This window comes from Esox lucius, chromosome 2 (genome assembly GCF_011004845.1).
Source record: "Esox lucius isolate fEsoLuc1 chromosome 2, fEsoLuc1.pri, whole genome shotgun sequence".
Classification (NCBI taxonomy): domain Eukaryota; kingdom Metazoa; phylum Chordata; class Actinopteri; order Esociformes; family Esocidae; genus Esox; species Esox lucius.
Window position 1 is genome coordinate 36,445,853 of NC_047570.1, and position 13,589 is coordinate 36,459,441.

The window sequence follows — 13,589 nt, forward strand, 5'->3', positions numbered from 1 at the left end:
TAACGGCAGCACGTGAACTGACCAGACCTGTCCCAAACCCCACCACACCTGCCCACAACCCTCAATCCCTCCGTCCTCAGGGAGTTTGGCCAGCTGGCCTACGAGCTCTTAGACCAGTCCTACAAGCATGATGAGCAGGTGGCCATGAAGCTGCTGACCTACCAGCTGAAGAATTGGAGCAACTCCACCTGCCTGAAGCTGGCTGTGGCCGCCAAACACCGGGACTTCATCGCCCACACCTGCAGCCAGATGCTGCTGACCGACATGTGGATGGGATGCCTGAGGATGGGCAAGAGCAACGGCTTCAAGGTGGGTTGTGGGGATCAGGTGACACTTTACACTGACGTTTCACTGGGCTAACCTGGTAACACTTTACACTGACGTTTCACTGGGCTAACCTGGTAACACTTTACACTGACGTTTCACTGCGCTAACCTGGTAACACTTTACACTGACGTTTCACCGCGCTAACCTGGTAACACTTAACACTGAAGTATCATTATGCTACTGTGGTAACACTTTGTAAAGGTAACATGATAAAACTTTACATTATGGTAGCATGGTAACACTTAACACTGACGTTTCACTGCGCTAACCTGGTAACACTTTACACTGAAGTATCCTTATGCTAAAGTGGTAACACTTTGTAAAGGTAACATGATAAAACTTTACATTATGCTAGCATTTTACATAAATGTATTTTATGGTAGCATGGTAACACTTTGCATAAAAGTAACCTGATAAAACATTACATTATGCTAGCATTTTACATAAATGTAAGATGATAAAACGTTTTACTATGGTAACATTGTGCCGATATACAGTCAAGAAACATAAAAACTTTATATTATGGTAACATGGTAACAATTTACTATTAGGTAACAATGTAACACTTCACATTAGAGTAGATTAGATTGAACTTTACTGTCATTTTACTGTGCAAGTACAACAAAATGCAGTTGGCATCTATCCAGAAGTGGAAATAGGGCAGAAAATGTACAACTATTTACAAGTGTTACGTATATGTATATTGCCAGTGGAATGTGTAGATGTGCAAAGAAGGCAAATGCAGTAAAAATGGCAATACAAAATGTGCAATAAGGCAAATAGAAAAGGGCAGAATATATTTTTTCTAAAGTTAAGTTAAACAGGTAAATATTTACATGCAAGGTAACATGGTGACGGCTTATTAAGTCAACATTGTAACACTGGACATTAAGGGAACTGAAAGGTTGCCTCAAACTTATATAATGACCTTACTGTCAAGTGCTATGAAAACACTGTTTTAGTCAAGCCCTGTGTTCTATTGCCCCCTTGTGGACAGATTAGCAACAGTCACACATCAGTCAAGTTAGCAGACACCAGAATGTTTTCTTCACCAGCTCAGGACATTTCATGACAGATGCAAAAAGTGCTGTTTCCAGTGCTTAAAAAGCAAAGTAGCGAGGGATTAGAACAGCTCTTAGCTGCTGATTTTGCCATCCTAATCTTGTAATGTAATGTTACTTTTTAGTATATTCAAAGGAGAATATACATGATAATTTGTCCGAAAACTGAATTAAACCACAAATTGTCCTAACTTTATGCTGAATGTTCAACATATATATCTATACCAAATATAACTCATACCACAGGCTTAACTAGAGTTTTGAAAAATGGAAAAGAGTCAAATCGGTCAGAGTGGCCAGGAATGTTACATTTCTTTTATTTCCCACGTCTGGGAAGAACAGGAGAGAGCATTGTTCCTCTATTAAAATCTCATGAACATTTTTTATTGTTTAGATAATTAAGACAGGCATATTTCAACTTAAATATGTATTTTTATATTCCTTGACTCCCAGGTGATATTAGGCATAATTTTTCCGCCTTCGATTCTCCTCTTGGATTTTCGACTCGGAGAAGAGGGGACCTTTCAAGTCCCGATGGAGAATGAAGAAGCTAAGGACAAAGAAGATGACAATAAAACCAAGGTGAACACTGACAGTCCAACATCCAGATGGATGTATTTATTGGTATATCACCTGCCTTCTTGATTGTGTTGGCTGGCTTCATCTGTTTTCTATTAATACTTAATACCACAATGAATACTACATTAACCTCATTGAATGTCACTTTGAATAGTGCAATTTGAGTCCGGCTTGTAAGTCCACCGCTGCGGTTTAAATGGACCGTCATTTCAGGAATGTAATGTTGACGCCGTGTCAAAAAAGGGGGACGAGGAGGAAAGCGCTGTAAAAAAGAGAAGAGTTCCGATCGGAAGGAAGATCTATGAGTTCTACAACACACCCTTCACCAAGTTCTGGTTCAACACGGCAAGTTGTCTTTTATCACAACTAAAAGAAAAAAGTAATTTAACAAGTGTCATGCCTCAGCACTTCAAAACATTGTTTGTTGTCAGGTCTCGGTGTTGTTATAAAAATGGATCTCATACCAATAATACAGTTTAAATATACATCAGCTACAGATGAACAATGTATCCTTGATCTACTCCACTTTGTCGTGTGGCCTAACGCTTGTCTCCTGTCTCGGCCTGAAAACTCATAGCCTGGTAACTCATCTTCCTTCTCAGATCTCTTACCTGGCGTACCTGTGCCTGTACAACTACATCATTTTGGTCAAGATGGAACGCTGGCCCTCACTACAGGAGTGGATTGTCATCTCTTACATCATCACCCTGGGAATGGAGAAAGTCAGACAGGTCTCTGCCCACATTGTGACAAAGAAAACATCACTAGGACTTTATCATTATAGAACTAGTTTCACGGGTACAGGTAAAATAAATAATTGCCCGGATTGGGTGGCCTCAAGGAAGTGAATGAGTCGGTTGGTTATTTCAATAAATACACCTTGGCAGAGTCTTTGGTCCCACTTTGTCCCATGTGGGCCTGAATGCTAGAAATGACCGTCGTAATAATGATACTGTTTCTCAGGCCTCTGTCACTGTTGTTGTTGCCCCACGCAGATTCTGATGTCTGAGCCTGGGAAGCTGAAGCAGAAGATCAATGTGTGGGCCGAAGAGTATTGGAACATCACAGATGCGGCGGCCATCTTTACGTTCCTCCTAGGCCTGATGCTGAGACTACAGAACGAACCTCTGATGGGCATCGGTCGAGTGATCTACTGCGTGGACATCATCTTCTGGTACATCCGGGTGCTTGACATCTTTGGTGTCAACAAGTACCTGGGACCCTATGTAATGATGATTGGGAAGATGGTGAGGCTTCGTTTTGGTGTTCATTTGGGGAAGGTTTGGAATTGGTTTGGTGTTGGTTTGGTTTTGGTCAGTGGGAAAAGATGGGTGCTGGTTGGGCATTTGAGTGTCTGAGCGAGTGCTTCTAGTCACTGAACGATTTATCTCCAGTGAGGTCTCATGAGAAGGCTGAGCCTGGTTTTTCTGACCTCTTTCCAGATGATTGACATGTTATACTTCGTGGTGATCATGCTGGTGGTACTGATGAGTTTTGGGGTGGCGCGACAGGCCATCCTGCACCCCGACGAGATTCCAACATGGCGTCTGGCCAGGAACATCTTCTACATGCCCTACTGGATGATCTACGGGGAGGTGTTTGCCGACTCGATAGACCGTAAGAGTAGCATTAATAGTAAGATTCTGTTTCCTGTTTCATGGGCGGATGATCAGTTTGTTCCTAATCCCATGATGATCGTGTCTGGTCCTAGTCTCATTTCTAGTGGAGCCCTAACCCAGTAGTCTGGTCCTAACCCAGTAGTCTGATCCTAACCCAGTAATCTGGTCCTAACCCAGTAGTCTGGTCCTAACCCAGTAATCTGGTCCTAACCCAGTAATCTGGTCCTAACCCAGTAGTCTGGTCCTAACCCAGTAATCTGGTCCTAACCCAGTAGTCTGGTCCTAACCCATTATTCTGGTCCTAACCCAGTAGTCTGGTCCTAACCCAGTAGTCTTGTCCTAACCCATTATTCTGGCCCTAACCCAGTAATCTGGTCCTAACCCAGTAATCTGGTCCTAACCCAGTAGTCTGGTCCTAACCCAGTAATCTGGTCCTAACCCAGTAGTCTGGTCCTAACCCAGTAATCTGGTCCTAACCCATTATTCTGGCCCTAACCCAGTAATCTGGTCCTAACCCAGTAATCTGGTCCTAACCCAGTAATCTGGTCCTAACCCAGTAGTCTGGTCCTAACTCTGTGGTCTGGTTCTATCCCTGTGGTCTGTTTCTATCCCTGTGGTCTGGTTCTAACTCTGTGGTCTGGTCGAAATCCACAAGGTCTCTTTGATGTGTCTCCTGTCTCCCATTACGTCTCCCTACTGTTTTCCTCCTGCGTTGACTTTTAGTGTGATTATATTGTGTGTGCATGTGTGGTCCAGATCAATGTGTGTTAGGGGGACCAGTCATTTCTACAATGATATTTACCCACAAGGCTACTTAACTGGTCCCCACAATAGTGTTACGATTTTGGTTACTTTTAGGTTCAGGCATCATGGTTTAGGTTTAGGCATCCCGGTTTAGGTTTAGGCAACATGTCTAGGTTAAGCTGAGGAAAAAACTAAATGTACGGTTATTGAGGCTATCCTCACACGTATATCAAACAATGGCAAATCATGAGGATATTTTACCAGTCCTTACTCATGTAAATACTGTTTTTAGGCTTGGGGTTATGGTTAGTGTTATAATTTGGTTTTAGGGGTCACAGTTAAGGTTAAGATAGGATTAGGTGTTTGGGTTAGGTTAAGAATATGCATGAAGTCCAGGTTAGTGAGGTTAAGGTTAAGTTAAGGGTTACGGTTAGGGTTACGGTTAGGGTTACGGTTAGGGTTACGGTTAGGGTTACGGTTAGGGTTATGGTTGGGATCAGGAGACAGGGAAAGCAGGGACATCATTTTGGAGGTTCAAGTATAGAAACATGTGTGAACCATGTCTGTGTACTTTGGGAACCTGATGTTCCCACAAAAATAGTAAAACCTGAAAAATAGGTCCCTAAACGTATTTTGGCCAAGTTCCCACTAAGATAAATACTATTTACAGCTTAGGGCTTACGATAAAAACCTGCAAATGGGCATAGTTTTGAATTGGCTTAAAGTTTAGGCATTACAGGTTAGGTTTAGGGTTGGAGCTAAGATAAGTTTAGCAAGAAGTTTATTTATGTAGCACAATTCATACATCAAAGAAATTCAATGTGCTTAACAAAGAAAAAGAAAAAATATAAAAATACAATAACATAAAAACAAATACTCAAATGAAAACATCAAAACAACATCATAATAAGAACATTTTTATAAGAAAATAGAAAAAGAATAAAAAATTTATTAAAACTTAGGAAGCTATAAGGCTAAACAGTGTGGTTAAGTTTAAGTGCTCAGTCACAGCTGCGTGAAAAGAGAAGTGTTTTTAACCTGGATTTAAAAATGTATACGTTTGGGGCACATCTAAGATCTTCTTGTAGTTTATTCCAGTTTTGTACAGCATAACTGCTAAACACAGTTTCTCCAGGTTTAGTTTGGAATCTGGGCTCTACTAGCTGACCTGTGTTCATGGATCTAAGAGCCCTGCTCGGTTTATATTCTTCAAACATATCAGAAATGTATTCGGGTCCAAAACCATTCAGAGATTTATAAACTAAAAGCACCACTTTGAAATCTATTCTGTAACTGACTGGAAGCCAATGCAAAGATTTAAGAACCGGAGTGATGTGCTCTGTTCTCTTGGTCCTGGTTAACATTCTAGCAGCAGCATTCTAAATGAGCTGCAGCTGTTTTACAGTCTTTTTGGGGAGTCCAGATACCATAGTCAACACTACTAGAAATAAAAGCATGGATGAGCTTCTCTTGGTCTTTTTGGGACACCAAGCCTTTGATTCTGGCTATATTTTGTAGATGATAGAATGTTGTTTTGGTGACTGCTTTGATATGTTAAATGTGAGGTCTGAGTTTATCAGAACACCAAGATTACACACTTGATCCCTTGTTTTAAGGGCCTGAGAATCCGGCTCTTTACTAATACTTCTTCTTTTATTTTTGGTGCCAAACACAATAATCTCAGTTTAGGCACAAAGCTTATATATATATTTAAACCTGAGCAAATTTTCTACTTCTTAATTCTCACTATGTAGTTGTAGTGTGCATTTGACAAATAAACCTTGAAAAAGAAACTGAAACTTGAAAAACAAACATACGTGTGTGTGGGTGTGTGTGTGGGTTTGTGTGTGTGTTTGTGTGTGTGTTTGTGTGTGTGTGGGTTTGTGTGTGTTTGTGTGTGTGTTTGTGTGTGTGTGTGTGTGTGTGTGTGTGTGGGTGTGTATGTGTGTGTGTTTGTGTAGGTGTTTGTGTGTGTGTGTGTGTGTGGGTTTGTGTAGGTGTTTGTGTGTTTGTGTGTGTGTGTGTGTGTGTGTGTGTGTGTGTGTGTGTGTGTGCGCATGTATGTGTATTTGTGGTCCTTTACGCCCTCTGCTGGGCAACTAACACAGTTACTGTGGACTCCAACTACAGTAACAGTGGGTCGGTTTCACTGTTTCCTGATGAAAACGACGTACATTATATCACCTCTGTACAGAATAACAATGAAAATAGATCCATAAGCAAAATAACAATACACGTTTCAGTTTCACATCAGTTTCACATCAGTAACATTAAATCCAAATTTGAAAGGTTGCTAGCACATCTACTACACATGAGCAGTCCAGGTGTTTTTGGGACTGTTGAGTGACTGTCAGGGATATTCATATTCAATCACAAGCATCCACTAAACTAACTGGACTTGAATAAAAGACATCGTAACAGACTTATTCAAAATGCTGTAATGCTCAGTTGATTGTTATTCATGAAACCTCCCTCCATGTGTTGTTTGTGTGTAAATTATAACCTTTTAACATTTCATTATACTTTTTAGTATCCCACTAACTAAATGGTATTTTTCTGTAAACAAATTAAGAATCATAAGTCCTCCTTTTATAATGATCATCTGCCTGCTATAAATACTACAGTGTGTTCATCCCAAATGGCAACCCATTATTTACTATATATATTACAGTACTTTTTATCTGAGCCCTAAGGCGGAAAAGGGTGCCATTTTGAATGAAGCCACTGTGTCAAATGAAAGAGGTGCTGTTATTTTTGTCTCTGCCCAGAGGAAGACTGATGAGAGGCGTCTAATCACATTTCTTAACCATTTTATCCAAGCTGTTATTTTTAAGTACTTAGTGGAGTATACACAATATCATCCAGATATAAATAACCCTTCCATTTAAATGGATGGAGAAAATATATTTTTAGGCGGTTGCACTTACAAATGAATTTGGTTGGTGAAACAAACAATAAATCTTCCAAAAAATGCATGGGATGATTCTAAAATGTAGCATTTTTATTTGGTTAATCAAATATTACTCCACACAGATCAATGAACAAGCAGTCCTCCTCTTGGCAAACTAACTGATTATTCTTTATTGACTGTAGTTGCTGTACATTTCTATTGTACATCTGTGGTGTTGTTTTTCATATTTTTCCACTTTCCTTGCATCGTTGATCGGCAGTCTATGCCATGGAAATCAATCGTAAGTACATATCTATCTACCTACATATCTGTCAATCTATATTGTTTATTCAATTTTAGCTTATTCCCCAAAGAAACAATTCAACAGACTCACATCGCCCTTCAGACAAGGTATTGTAGTAGCTTCCAATCCGTCAGCAACTCTGTGAAAGAGGATTGTGGGACTGCAATTTGCCAAAAAACACCTGAACACGTCACTGTCTTTCTAGCACAATCAGAAAAATGTGTTTCTAGGACATATTATGAAACCAAATTAGAGCATTTTTGTAAAGACATCATCTCTTTACCGTCCCCACAGTCAAACATGGAGGAGGTTCAGTAAAGAACACCTTCCCCACTGTGAAATATGGAGGAGGTTCCGTAAAGAACACCTTCCCCACAGTCAAACATGGAGGAGGTTCAGTAAAGAACACCTTCCCCACAGTCAAACATGGAGGAGGTTCAGTAAAGAACACCTTCCCCACTGTGAAATATGGAGAAGGTTCCGTAAAGAACACCTTCCCCACAGTCAAACATGGAGGAGGTTCAGTAAAGAACACCTTCCCCACAGTGAAACATGGAGGAGGTTCAGTAAAGAACACCTTCCCCACAGTCAAACATGGAGGAGGTTCAGTAAAGAACACCTTCCCCACAGTCAAACATGGAGGAGGTTCAGTAAAGAACACCTTCCCCACAGTCAAACATGGAGGAGGTTCCATAAAGAACACCTTCCCTCTGTCAAACATGGAGGAGGTTCAGTAAAGAACACCTTCCCTCAGTGAAACATGGAGGAGGTTCCATAAAGAACATCTTCCCTACAGTTCAACATGGAGGAGGTTCATGCTTTTGGGTTGATTTGCTTCCACTGGGACTGAATAACTTGAACATCTGCATGGCAATATGAAATTAAGAGAATACCAAGGAATTTTGGAGTACAAAATGTGCCAGAAAGCTGGATCTAAATCAAATGTCATGGGTCTTCCAGCAGGACAATGACCCTGAACACAATTTAGAAGCACCCAGGAATAGTTCAAGATCGGACACTGGACTGTTCTCATCTAAGTCCTGTTGAAAACCTATGGAGGCTTCAAATCTGGGAGAACTGAATCAGTTTGCACTAGAAGAGAGGGACACACTGCTGGTACAGAGGTACAGGAAGCTCATGCAGGGGAATGGAAAGAACTTGACTGCAGTTTATTTGGCCAGGCTAGAATATATTGATTCTGTTAATGCATATTCAGTGTTGATTTTGTCAATTACATTTTCTGATTTGAAAGGATATATGAGGATCTATTTCAAAAACAAATGTTCTGTGACATTAACAGTGAAATGGATTGAGGAGACCAAATATTTAAATTTTAACTTGTTTTTAGGGACAGTGTGAGTTATTTCAGTATTTTTTATTTCAGCTCATTAAACATGGAACCCAAAAAAATGTTATACATTGTGTACAGTAGGTACAGTATACAATATGTATTTACAGCATGCATACTGAATTAGTGTGGAAAGGTACCTTAAATATTAAATTACATAACTGTTGTCATTATTAGTGTTGAATGAAAATTACCTTGTGTTTCCAGAACCAAGCAGTCACTCTTATCCATAGAGTATATGTATCTCAAGATGGCTTGCTGGGACAACCACATGAAAGATCTGTGATTTCAGCACCATGTGTTGATAACATGTACGATTTGTGATTTCAGCACCATGTGTTGATAACATGTACGATCTGTGATTTCAGCACCATGTGTTGATTACACATACGATCTGTGATTTCAGCACCATGTGTTGATTAAATTTACGATCTGTGATTTCAGCAAAATGCGTTGATAACATTTACGATCTATGATTTCAGCACAATGCGTTGATAACATGTACGATCTATGATTTCAGCACCATGTGTTGATAACATGTACGATCTATGATTTCAGCACCATGTGTTGATAACATGCACGATCTGTGATTTCAGCACCATGTGTTGATAATGTACAATCTGATTTCAGCACCATGTGTTGATTACACATACGATCTGTGATTTCAGCACCATGTGTTGATAACATGTACGATCTGTGATTTCAGCACCATGTGTTGATAACATGCACGATCTGTGATTTCAGCACCATGTGTTGATAATGTACAATCTGATTTCAGCACCATGTGTTGATTACACATACGATCTGTGATTTCAGCACCATGTGTTGATAACATGTACGATCTGTGATTTCAGCACCATGTGGTGATAACATGTACGATCTGTGATTTCAGCACCATGTGGTGATAACATGTATGATGAAGATGGAAAGAAGCTACCTCCTTGTATCCCTGGAGCATGGCTCACACCGGCCATCATGGCCTGCTATCTGCTTGTGGCTAACATCCTCCTAGTCAATTTACTCATTGCAGTCTTTAAGTAAGTCATGGATTATATTATCATTTCATATTTGCAATTTAGCATAAACACCCTTATTCAAAGCTAATTAAAGTCTTAGCACTCGTTAGTTTTGCCCTTTGTGACTGTTGCCCTTTGAAAAGTATGTTATGCAATCAATTATTATTAATGCATATAATAACTCAGAATTGTGCTACAGAAACACAGAAGTCTTTGGCTTGAGGGCCACGTCCGCTTCCATTCTAGACACATGGCATATTGAGCTGTGACTGTTCCACTAAGAGGGCAGTGGACAAGAAGTGTGAACCCTGTGTCTTCCCCCTTACAGCAACACCTTTTTAGAGGTAAAGTCCATCTCCAACCAGATCTGGAAGTTCCAGCGCTACCAGTTGATCATGAAGTTCCATGACCGCCCACTCCTTCCTCCTCCTCTCATCATCTTCAGCCACATCTACATAGTTCTGAAACGTATCTGCTGTCGCTGCAAGAGGAGACCAGAGGGAGAGCAGGATGACAGGGACAACAAAGGACTACGTTAGTGTTTGTTGGGATCAGTTGTTTTCTTTGATCTGTCGGTCGGTCTTTACAACCACCCAGCTAAAGTCCCTGTGTGTTTCTCTGTGTGAAAGAACTGGTCCTGAATGCGGAGGAGCTGAAGGCTCTGTATGAGTTTGAGGAGCAGTGTGTGGAGGAGTACTTTAGGGAGAAGGAGGATGAGACGCAGTCATCCAACAATGAGCGGATCAGAGTCACATCTGAGAGGTATGCATTCTGCAGGATCCTGAAGCATTACATTCGGCGTTGGCAGGACGCATTGACACATTTTGACATAGGACTTTCTGGTTAGGCCAAATCTAATTAGGCCAAATCTAGTTTTGGCCTAACCAGGAAGTACTAACCATGCCTAATTGTCTTCCGGTAAAATGTTTGTTCCTTTTTGGACAGCCAGTCGCTATTATACATAGCGCCAATTTTTATTTCTGGTCAGCAATTGGCTGTGTGAAGTTAACATATTGTCCTATCTGTTGTAGCCTATTATGACAATGCAAAAGTCATTCTTTAAATTTAAAATATGTATTTTGATGAAAGTTAATGTCTTTCTCATCTGGAATCCCTCTGAGGTCATCTAGACTGGTACATAAATCAGAGTGTGTGATTGGACAACACTGTCATGGCCGCCTTCTCTCCCGTCAGAGTGGAGAACATGTCGATGCGCCTGGAGGAGGTGAATGAGAGGGAGCACTCCATGAAGGCCACCCTGCAGACCGTGGACCTCCGGCTAGGTCAACTGGAGGAGTTCTCCGGCCGCATGATGAACGCCGTGGAAAAGCTCGCCGGAGTGGATCACTGTGACCTGGTCAGGACCCGGTCCGGAGGTCCGACCAGCTGTGACCCGTCCTCACTGCTCCGCCACGGCTCCACCTACAGGTTCCATGCGGTTGTTCAATCTAATGTTTACAGTTGGCTGGTTCCAGTTCTTTACAGCGAGCAGCTGTGAGGAAACCAAAAAAAAACCACAGCACAACAGCAGTCTTTTTCTCTGTCCGGTTTTCAGCGCTGACGGCTACAGCCTTTACCGGTACCACCTGGACATGGGCGACGACGCGCGCTCCGAGGCTGGCGACAGCAAGAGCCCAGAGAGGCAGGGCAGCATCCGGAGGACAGGCGAGAGGCGAGGCAGTGTGAGGGACGCCGTGGCCGGCACCGCTGCCCCTCTGACAGGGTACGGGTCAACGCTACACGTGAGGGGACCCAGAGACAAGATGTGTTCCAGCTCAAGCGTCGATATACTGATCTCCCCCTGCGAAGCGGAGATGGGAGCCCCAGGCCAGGACCCAGAAGCTCCGGCAGAGTCTTCTCTAAAGCCCAATCATGCGAACTCGATGGACACGGCCTTGGAGAAGGCGGGCGTAGCCGTGGAGAAGATTAAGCTGGAAGCTGCGGCCTCGTATCCCCTGGAGTGGGCTAGGACCCTGCAGTATCACCCACCAGAGACCCAAATGGCCTCCCCGACCTCCAGGCCCAGATCCAGAAGCGCCATGGTGTACAAGCCAGCCAGTGATGAAGAGGGAGGGGCCGCGTGGGCTACGGGCATCAACAGCTCTCTTACCGTGGAAGGCAGTCCCATCAGGTCTCCCACTATTGGTCGCTGGGGGGCGCGCTTCGAGCACAAGGTTCACCCCTGCCCCATTGGCCACATGCCCAAAGTCTCCATGGAAACGGGAATCCCCGCCAGCACCGATACAGCGTACAAGGCTGAGTTCAGTGAGACAGATGGTGACCAACAGGGCCTGGCAGGGAAGAGCCGGCTGGAGAACAACCAAGACAGAGCTGAGGATAAGCAGGAAGTGGAGGCTGAAGATACTGCTGGAGACCTCATGCTGGTTGGAGAGGACAGGATGTATCCGTCGCTGAGGTCCAAGAGCCTAAACACAAAGCCAAGGAAGGCTTTGAAGACCGGAGGAAAGAGCGTGGAGAGACCCATGTCAGCTGGCAGTGTTAAAGACCTAGCGGTTATGTTCAGAGGGGCTCTAGAACCAGAAGGAGAGTTGGAGAGAAAGACAAATAGCTTTAAAGACAGAGCTCCAGCACCTGAGACCGACTTCTAACAATGGCTTTCATTGGTATTACCCATTGTGAAACAGGGTAAACCAGCCAACGTTGTGTTCAACAGCTGAGCAGTGTGTAACTATTGACTTAGTCCGTACCTCGCAACATATCCACCAAAGGTTCCACCAAAGGTTCCACCAACCCAATCCAGTTACTGAAGGACACTCTGTTTGCTAACTAGTGGCGTGAATGCAGACACTTTTCGGTTTAATTGTTGAATATTTTCTCTTTAATATTGATTCTATTAAATGTGTTATGTTTTGATGGTTAAGGAATAAACAGAAACATCACCAGGAGTATACACTGTTTGCGGAAACAGAAAACCCCTGGATGTAGATTTCCCACACCATACTCCTGGTGATGTTTTAACCCCTGGAGATTTCCCTCACCATATAATTTTTTTAATTGACAGAAATACTGATTTTGCTAGTTTTCCATGTTCCATATCAGCCTTTAAAGTTTGTCATTGTTGCTTCAGAACATTTGTTGTTTTGGCCTACAATTTGTTTATTTTTTTTTATCCATTTTACGAGCTTGCTTCCCCAGCGTGTTTGAAATTATTTTATTTGTGTGGCAGCTACCGACATTTGTGTTTATTCGGTTTTACAAAGAGCATGTATTGTTTAATCTATCACAAATAATTGATATTTGTTTTTAGCTGATGTGAAACTCTTAAATTTAACAAAATTGTTAGTCAAAGAGGTTTTTAAACATTTGCTAGATATCTAATATGGGTAAAAAGGGAAGATTATAACTACCTCTGTGTAATGAAGGTAAACATTTAATTCTGAAATAAAAAAATGACAATTTGAATAACTTTGTGTTGAGTACACAATCTGCCAATCAACAGTGATAGCATGGACATTGAAAGGCCAAGTTAGTCATTCTTGACTCAAAATTTATTTCAATTCAAAATATTTTGGCAATGTAAAAGTCATTCACAGATTCTGTCCAGTACATTTCCCAAATAAGTGTATTTGCACATAAGTGTCCAGTCTTTTTTAAAATAGTCTTGTGAATTTGAAAGTAACATTTCAGTCTTACAGATTACAGATTCACACAAACCTAATGTTTCCATGTCAACCTTGATC

The 13,589-nt window shown here is 41.9% G+C and overlaps 1 protein-coding gene across 5 annotated transcripts in view; it reads left to right on the forward strand.

The window, feature by feature from the left end:
- trpm1a (transient receptor potential cation channel, subfamily M, member 1a) overlaps positions 1–13,311 on the forward strand; it is a 31,469-nt gene extending 18,158 nt beyond the window's left edge. The window contains exons 17-28 of one of the 5 annotated variants that reach the window (XM_034296454.1): positions 81–309; positions 1,842–1,970; positions 2,181–2,312; positions 2,570–2,698; positions 2,963–3,214; positions 3,410–3,602; positions 7,501–7,521; positions 9,765–9,909; positions 10,217–10,422; positions 10,518–10,650; positions 11,083–11,316; positions 11,444–13,311. In XM_034296454.1, coding sequence (XP_034152345.1) covers positions 81–309; positions 1,842–1,970; positions 2,181–2,312; positions 2,570–2,698; positions 2,963–3,214; positions 3,410–3,602; positions 7,501–7,521; positions 9,765–9,909; positions 10,217–10,422; positions 10,518–10,650; positions 11,083–11,316; positions 11,444–12,497 — 2,857 coding nt within the window. In that variant the 3' untranslated portion in view covers positions 12,498–13,311. Of the gene's footprint in view, positions 1–80; positions 310–1,841; positions 1,971–2,180; positions 2,313–2,569; positions 2,699–2,962; positions 3,215–3,409; positions 3,603–7,500; positions 7,522–9,726; positions 9,910–10,216; positions 10,423–10,517; positions 10,651–11,082; positions 11,317–11,443 lie in introns of those variants that run through there. The other 4 variants (XM_020056591.3, XM_034296457.1, XM_034296458.1 and 1 more) reach the window with 4 other exon arrangements.
- Positions 13,312–13,589: the final 278 nt, after the last annotated feature.